The sequence below is a fragment of the Aquarana catesbeiana genome, linkage group LG06 (assembly GCF_042186555.1).
Source record: "Aquarana catesbeiana isolate 2022-GZ linkage group LG06, ASM4218655v1, whole genome shotgun sequence".
Lineage (NCBI taxonomy): Eukaryota > Metazoa > Chordata > Amphibia > Anura > Ranidae > Aquarana > Aquarana catesbeiana.
In genome coordinates, this window is record NC_133329.1 from 311,577,112 (window position 1) to 311,591,255 (window position 14,144).

At 40.3% G+C, this 14,144-nt stretch overlaps 1 protein-coding gene across 1 annotated transcript; it reads left to right on the forward strand.

Moving 5' to 3' along the window:
* The first annotated feature begins 9,475 nt into the window (after window positions 1–9,475).
* Window positions 9,476–13,926, forward strand: GBX2 (gastrulation brain homeobox 2). The gene is made up of 2 exons (XM_073633648.1): window positions 9,476–10,444; window positions 12,763–13,926. The coding sequence occupies exons 1-2, from the start codon at window positions 9,952–9,954 to the stop codon at window positions 13,272–13,274; spliced, it is 1,005 nt and encodes a 334-aa protein (XP_073489749.1). The 5' UTR covers window positions 9,476–9,951; the 3' UTR covers window positions 13,275–13,926.
* The last annotated feature ends 218 nt before the right edge of the window (window positions 13,927–14,144 follow it).

Sequence of the window (14,144 nt, forward strand, 5' to 3'; positions counted from 1 at the left end):
GTATACATAAATAATATTTGTTCGCACACTGGGAGTTATTTTTCAAAGCAATGGACTGGGGTGAGGATAATCCCCCTCCCACGCCATCTATTTAGAGAGACAGTAAGGTGGGCATCTCTAGCTCAATTATTCAGCATGTCCCCACCCCTGCTATTAGCACTGGGACAAGTGACATGGGAAGGAGCCTGAGCCCAGAACGTATCGATTAACCTCGGGCTGTGACACCGCAGCCCTTTATAACTGCTCTATTCAGACTCCGAGCGGATATTGGCCAGCAGCAGGGGGACAAGGTGTGAACAGCGGGGTGATACTTAGAACAAAAACTTTTCATGACTTTTGTGAATTAGTAAGCCGTCCCGTAGGGAAATGTTTTCTTCTGACTCTTCTGGGGGCAGACTGTGAGAAGATCTGATGTAACTAGAGAAACACTTTACCCAGCAGAGTGCCCTGGACGTGCCCAACTCAAACATATGACTTAACTCGAGTTTATTCAGTTGACTGACATTTAAAGTGTATGTCCAGCCAAAACTTTTTGTTTTGTTTCTGGATAGAGCAGAAAAGCAATAGAACCCCTGTCAGCGATTAATGCGATTTGGGGCTTTGCTGCAGAGAGTTACCATCATTTATTTTCCCAGTGAAACAGTTTTATTAGACAGGAAGTGAGAGAAAATCTATGACAGCAACAAAGATAATATATATATATATATATATATATATATATATATATATATATTATAACACATTTAAGGTACTATTTTAAAGCACTTTACAAAGGAAACCAAAAGAAATGATACACAGGAAAAAACAACAACAAAGAGCAAGGCGAAGGTTTATCTAGAGCAGTGGTTCTCAACTCCTGTCCTCAGGACACACTAACAGGCCAGGTTTTATGTATTACCTTGGGGAGATGCAGACTAGAATACTGCAATCACTGAGCAGCAAATGATATCACCTGTGATGTATTTCAGTTATCTTGCAAACCTGGCCTGTTAGTGGGTCCTGAGGACCGGAGTTGAGAACCACTGATCTAGAGGAAGAGTTTAATGTGATTTTAAAGTTTTTTGTTTTTTTTAGCAATAACAAACATGTTATACTCATACCTCCCAACATTTTGAGATGGGAATGAGGGACACCTACTAGCAAATGTATGTATGTATGTATGTAGGCATAGGACACACCCCCTGTCATACCCCCTTAAAGGAAAAATAACCAAAAAAAAGGTTAATTAAATCCACAAGTGCTTTTTTTATACCACTACTATTCCTTTATATTGGCTTTTAATATTTACAAATGCAGCAATTTAGAATTTGGATGAAAGGTTTAGCACTGGGAAACACTTTTTGAAAGATTGTATATAGAAGGAAAAAGTGGGATTTTCAGGGTGCAAATTAGTTTGAAAAAAAGTAACAACTATATTATATAAGAAAGTTTTTTTTATTATTAAAAATTTCTTAAAAACACAGCAATTGGTAAGTACAGATCAACAGAGTTTTGTGGATACAGCATAAAAGGATAGAATTCCCAACACGTTTCACCAATATATTGGGCTTCTTCAGGGGATGCTGTCCAACTAGAGGTACAAGCCTTCTATTGAAAAAACATATACAACAATGATTATATCAACAGTCAATTTATAATCACAATATCACATACATAATACTTTAATTTTAAATAGCATAACAAATTCAGTCCATACATGTGCATGTCTTTTATCCGGGTAACACTCCTTACCTTGGTCTCTTGAAAAAATGGTCTGTGTTTCGAAAGATAAAGTGCATTTTATATACAACTATATAGATCAGACCAAAATTAGGGACAAATGAGGAGGAAAGAGGAACAGAGGGACTTTGTTCCAAATCAGGGACAGTCCCTCGAAATCAGGGACAGTTGGGAGCTATGTATACTTACTGGTTTTGCACAGAGCAGCCCCAATACTCCAATTCTAGGGTCCCTCGCCAGTGCTACTGGCTCTTTGCCTTCCCTGTATGCCACCATAGGAAGCCGCTTCCTATGGTGGCACACATGCAGGCTCGATCCGGAGCTGAGCTGTGTGTGTCCATTGACACACACAGTGTTGCTCAGCCCCACCTCCCATGCCTTCATCACTGGATTTGATTGACAGCAGCAGGAACCAGTGGCTCCTGCTGCTCTCACTGAGTCGAGTGAGGAGAGAAAGAGAGCAGTGCCGCTGCTCTTAGGCACAGCGCTGGATAGAGATTGGGCTCAGGTAAGTATTTGGAGAGACTGGGGAGGAGCTGACAATAGAAGGTTTTTTTACCTTAATGCAGAGAATGCATTAAGGTAAAAAAGAACTTCAGCCTTTACAACCACTTTAATTAAGGTGACTGATGTTCTTGGGAAGACAATTTCAGAGTTTTGAGGTATAAGAGGAGAGGGCCCTGTCCCACATAGAGTGCAGACTGGCGTAAGGGACACATAGAGGTCCAGTATTAGAGGAGGGATGATTACGAGGGGGCAGTAGAGTGATAAAAGTTCAGATAATGGGGTGCAAACTGCCAAGCTATGCAGAGCCGTACGGAAATATTTTTTTATGTAGTAAAGCAGGTGTATGGTAGAACCTCTGTGGGCTTTTACTCACTGTTGCTGATTTTTCCCTTTAATTCCTAGCTTGGGAAATGGTTGTGGCCTTGACAGTAAAGCTGGCCATAGCCTGATAGATTTTTCGATCATATTCTAACAGATTCCTCCATCCATGATAAACAGCACAGACAGACTATTCTTCGGCTGCGGCTATTTTGTTGAACACCCAAACAGCGGCTGCATCTGTTTGGATGCGGGTGCTGTTTGGCTGACAATTTTTCACTTAGCTCCGTTGATTTTTCAATTGAAGGATGTTGAATGCAGTGGTGTCAAACATGGCCATCCACTAATCAAATTTCAGTCAGTTCATTAGGAACCCTCTGAAATTCACTTAAAGTGGGCAAAACTTGTTTTCATTTTGGATAGCGCAAGGGAGGGTCATAACATTTTTTGCCATGTGTGTCACATTGGGAACATTTTTTTTCACTTCCTGTCCCATAACCAAGTAATGAGAAATCCCTCCAAATTGAGGGAATGCCTGGTTGTCACCAGAATCAGTGTCCCCATTAAAAGATTTCCTCTCTATTACCATGCTGGGGAAAAACTAAACATTTGGTATTTTCTTTTACTTTCACTTTTGGTGCTAGTCCCTTTCCACTCTATCCAAAACAAAAACAAAAAAAACAAGTGTCTAGTTATATTTTAAAGTGACATTAAAGGTTCATTAAAAAAAAATAACAAACACGTGTCACTTACCTGCTCTGTGCAGTATTTTTGCACAGGGCAGCTATTACCCTCCTCTTTTCGGTCCCCCCGATAGTAATCCTGGCTCCACCTCTTCAGCCAGTGCCCCCAATAGCAAGCGGGGGCACTAGTACGGGCTTGCTCCCGAGCTCTGTCTGTTCTATGTGTCCATAAGACACACAGAGCCGTAGCTCGACCTTGTCCTCTGCTCTCTCTTCATTGGCTCACTGGCTGTGATTGACAGTAGCAGGAACAAATGGCTCCTAGAATGCATGCAGGTAAGCCTTTCAAACCTCTTAAAGTGAATTTAAACCCCTGTAATGGCCCCCCAGATAGCAATAATAACACAACAAGGGTTCCAATCTTTTCCTACTCTATGTAAAAGTAAAAAAATAAAATTTCAGCTGGACTAACAATTTAATGGGCTACAATGGAGTACTAGCGTATACAGCTTAAAGTAGATTCAAACCCAATCACCATAATCACATATAAGCCTTAATGTCATTTCAAAACTTTTCAATCTATTCAATCATTTTAAATGTTTAGTTTTCATCAAAGAATACCTGATGATCCTGCCACGAAGGTCCTAGTTCAGGTGCTTTCTGGTATAGGGTGATTGGTGTCTTCCAAATCTGCACCTGAGTTGTCGTCCTGTTTCCCCCATGTACCCACTTTTAAAAAAATTAAAAAGGTAAAATCAGTATGGCAACATTTCTATGATACACAGTTCTTTAGAAAACAAATGTTGTCTAGTAATGAATGCTTAGATCTACTTAAACTGAGTTCATTGAGTACCATGGTACATCAACCACTTCTGTATTGTGGATTACTTTGGTACGTCACTAAACTGCTACAGAGCGCAGGGTTCTCCATGCCCTTCCTGTTCCCCATTGAGACACTTGAAGGATGGCATCCTTTGGTATAAGGTCTGTCTTTTGCGTCATGTACATTGTTATAGTAAAAATGAAAAACAGAATGAGCTAATGTAGGCAATGTAGGTGCTTTATATTCACAGCTCAACATGAGGAAGGCGAAATATATTTATGTTTCTTCAACTGCAGTGAGTATTCTGACCCCTCTCAACATCCCAAAACAATACCCACCATACACCATTTGCCACCAATGTCCAAAAGTGGCCAGAATGGGAAAACTAAATAAGAAAAAATATCCCAGAAAACTGAAGGCCAAGCAGAAAAGGAGCACCTGGGAGTACTACTACACCATATGATTGAGTGGTATAGATTCTGAATGGTGGTACTCTAAATCAGCCTTTTTCAACCAGAGTGCCCCGGCACCCTGAGGTACCTTTAGATTTATTTAGGGGTGCCATGACAAAATGCCGAAAAATTGCCCACAAATTCTATATAAGCCAGTGGGTGGATGAAGCCTGCCTTTTAGTTCCACAAAGCCACAGATTATCATTGTGCGCCTTTACAACTTTCTAGCTGCCCGCGTCCTAACAACCATTGACGTCATCGGTTGATAAGGAGGAAGTCAGGTGCCTGTGTTTAACCAGATTAGGCAACCTGTCAGAATGTGTAACGGAAGTGACGTTTCGTCACCGCCATCTTGCTACACCCCGCACTCCTCTACAATATGTATACACTGAGAAGGGGGAAAGCGGACATCTTGTTACACCCACCGGAGTTTTGTATTTTACACTTATTTTTAACAGTAAAGTGAGTTTATATAGTGAAATACAGTACTTAGAACTCCGTCTGAATGTTTAGATGTTTAATTTTAAAAGCAGCGATATTCTTTCCGATTAGCAAACCTGTAAGATGAGCAGGCTTGCCGCTGCTTTTAAAATTCAACATCTAACCAGTCAGACGGAGTTCTAACTACTGTATTTCACTATATAAACTTACTTTTCTGTTAAAAATAAGTGGAAAATGCAAAACTCCGGTGGGTGTAACAAGATGTCCACTTTCCCTCTTCTCACTGTATCCTTACTGTGGAGGAGTGCGGGGTGTAGCAAGATGGCGGCGACGGGACGTCACTTCCGTTACACATTCTGGCGGGTCGCCGAATCTCACGAAACACCTGCACAGCATCTTTGTTTATCCCCCTTCATCAGCCCTGGAGGCACATTGACTGAATGAGGGAGAAGAGAAACACTGGAACACTAGTCTGTACCAGTGTGCAAAAGTGTGTTTGTTTTGGAAGAATAAATCACCTCTATTGCTGGGTGTCCTATGTGTATGGATGCTGCTGTGATATGTAAAACTATTATTTTCGTTTTTTACATTTTCTAATGAGGTGCTTTGAGATTGTGCAGAATTTTAAAGGATGCCTTGACTGGAAAAAGGTTGAGAAACACTGCTCTAGATCAGTGTTTCTCAACTCCAGCCCTTAAGGCGCCCCAACAGGTCATGTTTTCAGGATTTCCCTCAGATGAAATGGCTGTGGTAATTACTAAGGCAGTGAAACTGATCAAATCACCTGTGCAAAATAATGGAAAACCTGAAAACATGACCTGTTGGGGCGCCTTGAGGACTGGAGTTGAGAAACACTGCTCTAGATCATGGACCCTCTGATGTACATAGGGACCATTCAAAAACATATGTTGTCTATAGAGAAATACTGAGCTATGCAACGTTGGCCCTTAGCTGACCATATACATTACAATCTGATTGTATCATTTTAAATCTACCAACAACTCTGCAGCGCAAGGGCTTTCTTGAGAGAACACATATTTATTGGATTGGTTATGTAAGTCTGTACATTACATAGATTTGGTACATCAGAAAAAGGATTTACATACATTGTACAAACAGATTGCAATGTATATTTATAAAGTAAACCTGCCTTTAGAGAAATAGAGTACAAGGCACCCATAGGACCTTCTTCTGACAATGATGGTCCACTTGTGTGAATTCTTCCAATACCTGTCCTGTAACATGAATTCAGATAAACATCAGAGCTAAGTCAAACCTCCTTATCCACATGCTTTATCTTTGTCAGTATTAAACGAGAAGATCAGCAGGACAGCCAGACAAGTCAGTAATGGCAGGCTCCATGTTTGTTATGACAGCTTTCCTTTCATCTATTAAACAGTTTAAAGGGCAAAATTGGGTAGAAAGTTTTTGTGACAAGTGTCAGTTTTCAGTTTGTTTTGGTCTACGTGCCACTGAAATAATCCACCAGCGACGGAGGTCCACCAGTTTAGCTCAAGAAAGGTCCTTCCTCTGCCACACATCAACCAATCCACCATCTATATCTGCTACATAGGCTGGAGTGTAATGCAGTATAGACAGGCAGCTCTCTGGACTTGCTGTAGGCAATTTTCACCACCCTCTGTAGGTTTAGGACATTGCAGATAGTAAGTGTTCCCCGTGTATTAGAAGTAACCCCTATCTATGCTACCTTGATCCAGTAAGTCGCCTGGCATATTTTGGGATCACCTGTGACCCCCACCCCCACTCACCCCCATTTTAGACTTTTCCTGTGTGCTGCTGATCCTGCAGAGAGTCATTTACAAGCACTTGATCTCTCCCTGTTGCTCAATTCTTCTCATTATTTATTGGCCTTCAAATTGTTTCTAGGCCTTTGACGTCCAATTTACAAGTTTGGCCACTGTTTTGTCCTTTCTTTTGTCAAGCAGAAAGAATCTGTGTTGGGGAAGCTTTGAAAAGCCAAACATGAGAGGCAGCCTATGAAAGGGGAGAGGGCTGGGGGCTTTTGATTCCTACTGGAGAGTCAATAGTTACTTTACATAATTGCAGGAGAGAGTTTCAAAGCCACAATCACAGGGACCCCCCCTCTCTGCTAGGAGTCTATTGGAGCTTTCAGGCCTGTATAAAGCAGGATGAATACACTCAGGCAGAAAGATGGAGCTTTTCATGTTTTGCAACTTGCAGATTGCTGTGTCCAGATGGGGAAAAGGACACAAACCCCCTTTGTTACCCCTAAGGGGGGGGGGCTATTCTACCCCCTCCCTACACAGGACACTTCCCCAGCATTTGGCAATGGTAGGACTTGAGCGAGCAAACAGAATAAGGAGCCATAAATACATAGGGAAAGGAGGGGACTGGGAGCCCTGTACCTCCCTACAAGGAATGGGGACAAAAGCATTGAGTGTCTGGGTTGATCTATATGGTCTGTGCTCAGGGAAATCGGATGGCTGGTAATGAGTTGGGAATGGGCTTTTATTATCTAAATGGGGAATCGGCCCCCATGGGACCCCTCCACCACCAAAAACTATACACCATCAACTAGACATAGAAGCCATCAGCATCAGATTGGTGAGCAGGGATAGACAGGCAGGAATCACCCCCTGACAGCGGCACAGATTACTACCGTGTGATAACGTGCGATAACGTCCTTTGCTCTCTAGTGCACAGTCCATCTGCTGGGACTGGCTGCAAACTGCTTATAGACAAGACAGCATCCTTCTCCTACAGCTTCATGTCACATAGATCACATCATATCCCACATTCTCCAGTCTGGGCGCTCAATATTCCCAGTCTCCCTAACAGGAGGTAGACTCCTTTTTGTTCTAAAAAAACAATGCAGTGGACTATATAATGCCCACAACACCTGCTGCCTGTCACTGGACTGACACCAAGGTCAAACATATAATATCAATTGACATTATTATATAATTATACTTAACAAGGACACATTGCAGAAGGTAGGGTGACCCTTCTCTCATCAGACTGGAAGGTTAAGTACAAGAAATTCAACTACACAAGTATTCTTCAATTCATATATTTATATACTGTGTGTGTGTGTGTGTGTGTATATATATATATAGACATAGATAGATAGATAGATAGATAGATAGATAGATAGATAGATAGATAGATAGATAGATAGATAGATAGATAGATAGATAGATAGATAGATCGATATACAGTGAGAGAAAATAGACATATATTTACGTGTGATACATTAACATTAAATGTAATATAGAAATAAGTATTTCCACATTACATTTCTATTTATTTGTGTTAATGTATCACACGTAAATATATGTCTATTTTTCTCTTCCTATATATCATATATATATATATATATATATATATATATATATATATATATATATATATATATATATATATATAAAACGCCTATATATACATATATCTATATGGATAGATAGATAGATAGATAGATAGATAGATAGATAGATAGATAGATAGATAGATAGATAGATAGATAGATAGATAGATTTCTCTATCTGTATATATTGTACTGTATGTTTAGGTTTTATACACATCACAGTACAATTACTACATGTCATGAAGCCCAAGAATTTTGTAAGTTTAGATGCACTAATAATCGGCAAACAATTGCAGGGAATTGGGAAGTTTGTGAAGAAATTTTCCTATAACTCAGAGAACAAAAGAAAGTTTGTAAAGTCAGATAGATGAGATGAAAAGCTGATCCATGGGGATCGGTGAATTATCGTGCGCTAATAGAAGGATCCGTGTATGGGGACAATACAATGCAGGTCGCCGGTTTATCAGGCAATGTCCCCTATTTCCTCCATGATATGAGCTGTAATAATCCTCCATAGACAGGGATGTGTTGGGCCAGCAGTTAAGACCCATCATCATTATTGTAGGTGTGTGGTCATCACATGGGAAGGGAAGACATGATTTATTGGGATGTGAATATTCTGCCTGGAATAGAAATGATATCTATTTATATAAAACATGACAGTAATATATATATATATATATATATATATATATATATTTATATATAATAAGGTCCAGCGCAGTGCTGATCGTCCTATTACTAATTCTATAGAAAGCGATCTGCTCGGACAATTCGCACACACACAATCGCGATTACAACCAGTAAAATAATTGTACACATCATAAATGATTAGTGAAATGTGTAGATGTGCCCCGCCCTGACCCCTATAGGTCTCCCTCCTGATCTCCGGACACACCGGTACATCATAAAGGACACCATTTACCGGTAGAAGCGGACGGTGCACACCGCCTGGGATCACACATCGCACATGATCCGTTTGTTGTGGCTCTAGAATGATCCGATGGATGACCCCCCCCTCCCCACCCACCCCAACACACACACACACACACATATGTAGGTGTGTATATATATATATATATATGATAGAAGGGATGGTTTGGTTAGAAGAGGACACATTGACAGCTGTCACTTTATTGCAGGCAGCGGATGGGGTGATCGGACGTGTATGGGCTCCGGCTAGGGGCAGGTGACTGGTCCGGGTCGGCGGATCGGATCGCAGCCCTTTACTCTGTCACTCGGCGGAGGGGTGTGTGATGGGTTAGGCCTGTACGCCACGCCTCCTCCGGCCAGGCAGCCAATGGCAGGCGGGGATCCGTGCCTCGTGACCGAGGGAAGGTTCTAAAATGTAGCAAAATGTGAATGGGAAATAGGTGAAGAGTTTGTATCCGCAGAAGCCGGGAGAGAGAAGGAGGTGCAGAGCCAGGTGACCCGGGACACAGCACTCAGGGAGAGGAGGACCACTCTCAGGACTACATCTCCAGGACACAAGCAGCTTCTCCAGCACTCAGCATTGACTCCTGTGATCTCTGGACTCCTATGGGACAATATGACAAACTGATCGCAGCCTGTGCCCAGATCACATCGGTCCGTGTGTGCCCTGATCGGGGTTCCCCCCTTTCTGTTCTTCTCCTTAGCACCTCTTGACTTCCAGGAGCTTATATGAGTGCAGCCTTCCAGCCTCCTCTCATGATGATGCAGCGTCCCCTGGGCAGCAGTACAGCCTTCAGTATAGACTCTCTGATAGGGAATCCCCCCCAGCCCAGTCCTGGGCACTTCGTCTACACTGGCTACCCCATGTTCATGCCATACAGGCCTGTGGTCCTACCACCCCCTCCCCCTCCACCTCCTTCCTTGTCCCAGGCTTCCCTTCCCTCTAGTCATCCCCACCATCAGATCCCCAGCCTGCCCAGCGGATTCTGCTCCAGCCTGGCCCAGGGCATGGCACTCACCTCCACCCTCATGGCCACCCTGCCAGGCAGCTTCTCCGCCTCCCCCCATCACCAAGAGGCGGCCAGGAAGTTTGGAAGTCAGAGCCTCCAAGGAGGGTACGACAAGAGCGATGGGGGCCAATCGGATGGAGAGGACACTGCCAAAACTTATGTCACCAAAGAGGGAACCTTATTGCCTTTTTCTGCTTCAGAAGCCTCTCTAGGTAAGTGGCCGATCTATGTACGATCTGATCTCTGAGTCTATGTACCCACCAAAAACAGATCCATTTTAGTTCTAGAATGTGTTATTTGCCATCCCTGTTCTGACTAATGAACAAACATATGCTTTAGGATTTGCCGAAATCTGAGCTCATTAATATCAACACAAACACCAATTAATATAGATTAATTCCTCCAGAGATCGCTCCATCGATGGAAGATTCTCACTCCAAATTCGACATCTTATCTCATTGTGGGTCAGGTGGGAAAACTAACAAAACAATACAATGCACATTTACTATACAGAATAAATCTAAATACAATAAATATTTCCACTTCTAATACATCTATACAACACACACCGATTATAGGAGACAATCACATCCTAATATGTAGAATGATGTATAAATAGGAAAACTCGGTCATCTCTGCTTTACTTTATCCAAACAAAGCTTCTCCCATCAGGACATGACATGTGATCATGTCCAAAATATTCAACCTGCACAGGAGATCAATGAACAAAAATCAACTCTTCATCTAAAGAGAATGTAAATAACAATCACATAAAAGAGCCGAATATTCCTACACTGATCTCTATTAATGCAGAGACAAGCCGGAATCATTTAATAAAGAACACTTCTCCCGGGATTGGGGAAATCTATGGGGACTGTTATGTCTATAACCGAGAATACTCCTCATTTAATCAGACTTTAATCTCATCTCCCCGCTGGCGAGGTCATACATGTACAATCCTGACTTCACTGCACCCTATAGGACGGGGGATGATTTTAGGCAGAGTTCCTAGATTAGGATATTTACTGGGGAAGTTTTCAGTCCTTTATAGTCTACAAAGTGGGCTATTTATCCAGGACATAAATATCTATATATGTGTTATGAAGAAGTCACCCACTTTGTTATATATATATATATATATATATATATATATATAAAAAATCTTCAGATATACTTGAATATGTGTAATAATGAGTATGTATAATATCATATATATATATATATTGGATATACTCATTATTAGACATACTCAATTATATTTGAATATTTTGATTACAAGTATATTTGAATATTCCGATTAAAACTATATTTATTTTGATTAAAATGTATTTAAAATTTATATAGATATAGATAGAGTATAAGTATAAAAAATATGTTTGTATGTGGAAAGAAAGAAACAAACAAAAAAAAAGACAGAAGAAAAATTAATGAGAGATAAATAATGGTGGATAAATAGATAGACATACATACATAATGGTAGATAGTGTATATATATATATATATATATATATATATATATATATATATATATATATATATATAAAGTATATATTTGTTGGTGTGTGTGTGCTTATGCGAGAGAAGGAAGGAAAGAACGAAAGAAAGAAAAAGTTAGATAAATAGATACATACACAATAGTTATAAGAGATAGTAGAAGTATAAAAAAAATACAAATAGATAGATATATGTGTGTGTGTATATATATATATATATATATATATATATATATATATATATATATATATATGAAAGAAAGTGATAGATAAATAGATAGATATATACATAATAGTTATAAGAGATAGTATAGTATAAAAATGTGTATATATAGCTAGATAGAGCTATGTATGTGTATAGATAGATATAGATAAGAAATAAATAAAGAAGTGATAGATAAATAAATAGATAGATACATACATACATACATACATACAGGATAGTTATAAGAGATATTAGAAGTATAAAAAAGAATAGATAGATAGCTAGATAGATAGCTAGATAGATAGCTAGATAGATAGCTAGATAGATATGTATGTGTGTGTATGTATATGTATATATATATATATATATATATATATATATATATATATATATATATATATATATATATATATATATATATATATGAAAGAAAGCAAGCAAGTGAAAAGAAAAAAGAAACAAAACATGCTACTTACACACATAATAGGAGATGGGGAGTAGAGAGATAGATATAGATAAATAAATAGATACATATACATAATAGTAGATATAGATAGATAGATAGTTACATACATAATAGTAGATATAGAGTACATACATAGATATTATTTGTCAGATATGAACACGCAATCCTGCATCACATTTATATTAAATTTAATATTTTAATATACCAATATTTAATATACAATCCTTGGTCTATGTACTTTTAATTTTAACTTGATCCTAATAAAAAATCCCGACTCTTTTGAAAGAGCCGATGGTAGAGGTTGGTAGAGGTAGGTGCCCTTGGTGGATCTTACAATGAGTTGACTTTGTGTCTTTTATTGGACAGGTGTTGTCCGGGGACAAGGGAAGCAAGACCCGGGGAAAGATGACGATGTGAAGGGGAAGGAGGACACCTACCTGATGGACAGTGACCTGGACTACAGTTCCGATGACAACATCTCCTGCCAGACGGCCCACAAAGAGGATGACACCCCGGAGGAGAGCCCCCAGAACCCCAACCCTTCCAGTAACAACACCTCCACCGGGAAGAACCGGAGGCGGAGGACGGCGTTCACCAGCGAGCAGCTCCTGGAACTGGAGAAGGAGTTCCACTGCAAGAAGTACCTGTCCCTCACCGAGCGCTCCCAGATCGCACATGCCCTCAAACTCAGCGAGGTGCAGGTGAAAATCTGGTTCCAGAACCGCAGAGCCAAGTGGAAGAGGGTCAAGGCAGGCAATGCCAACTCCAAAACGGGGGAGCCATCCAGGAACCCCAAAATCGTGGTGCCCATCCCAGTCCATGTCAGCAGGTTCGCCATCAGGAGCCAACACCAGCAGCTGGAGCAGGGTAGACCCTGAACTCAGAAAGACTGCGATAGACTGCAGGTTTGTGGTTCCCATACACACTGACTATAGACTGAAAGCCAGAAGCTGTACTCTATTTATTATTGTGGCAGGACAGCTGTGTGGACAGAGGGACCCTATGGCAGGTCTGGACCTTCTGGCAGGCTCTGGGACATTTAGTGGCCTCCAGCCATGACGGGACAAGATTGGGGCCCCTGCCCTTCTTATAGGGGACTGAAGTCCCCCCTGGAGAACTGATAGCCCTTCTTTAGCTCTGTGGAGCTTTAAAATTATGTTGTGATTAATTTATTAAGTGTCGCATTATTCTCTTAAGTTATCCTTTTTATTTTTATTTTTTTCAAACAAAACTCAGTCTTGTGAAATCTGAAAATGTCACTAATAAACAAACCCACTCGGCCAGTCTGGAAGATGTGGGGTCATTTGAAAAGGTACATGGCCAGGTCCTGGCTAATCTTCCTTCATCCCCTCTGAGACTCATTTTGTCAAATCTGATCTGTGTGATGAGGACGAGGGGGTCGCCAAATGAGGGTCTGTGTGGGATTTAATAGGGCAGGACATGTGGGGTCTGTTGGACAAGAAATAAATGAATGTACATTTTTTTTCTTTTGAGACATTATTTAATTGTGGAAGGTTGGAAGTGTCATCTGTGCAGTAAATGTGTCTGTCACCCAGGGGAGGAAGTCCTGACTTCATAATTAGGACATGTTTTCTAGACTCAGGTTTGTGGCTTAGGATTTTACTATATACACACATACATACATACATACATATATATATATATATATATATATATATATATATATATATATATACATATATATAAACTTGTGTGTAAAAAAAAAATAATTACATATATATATATAT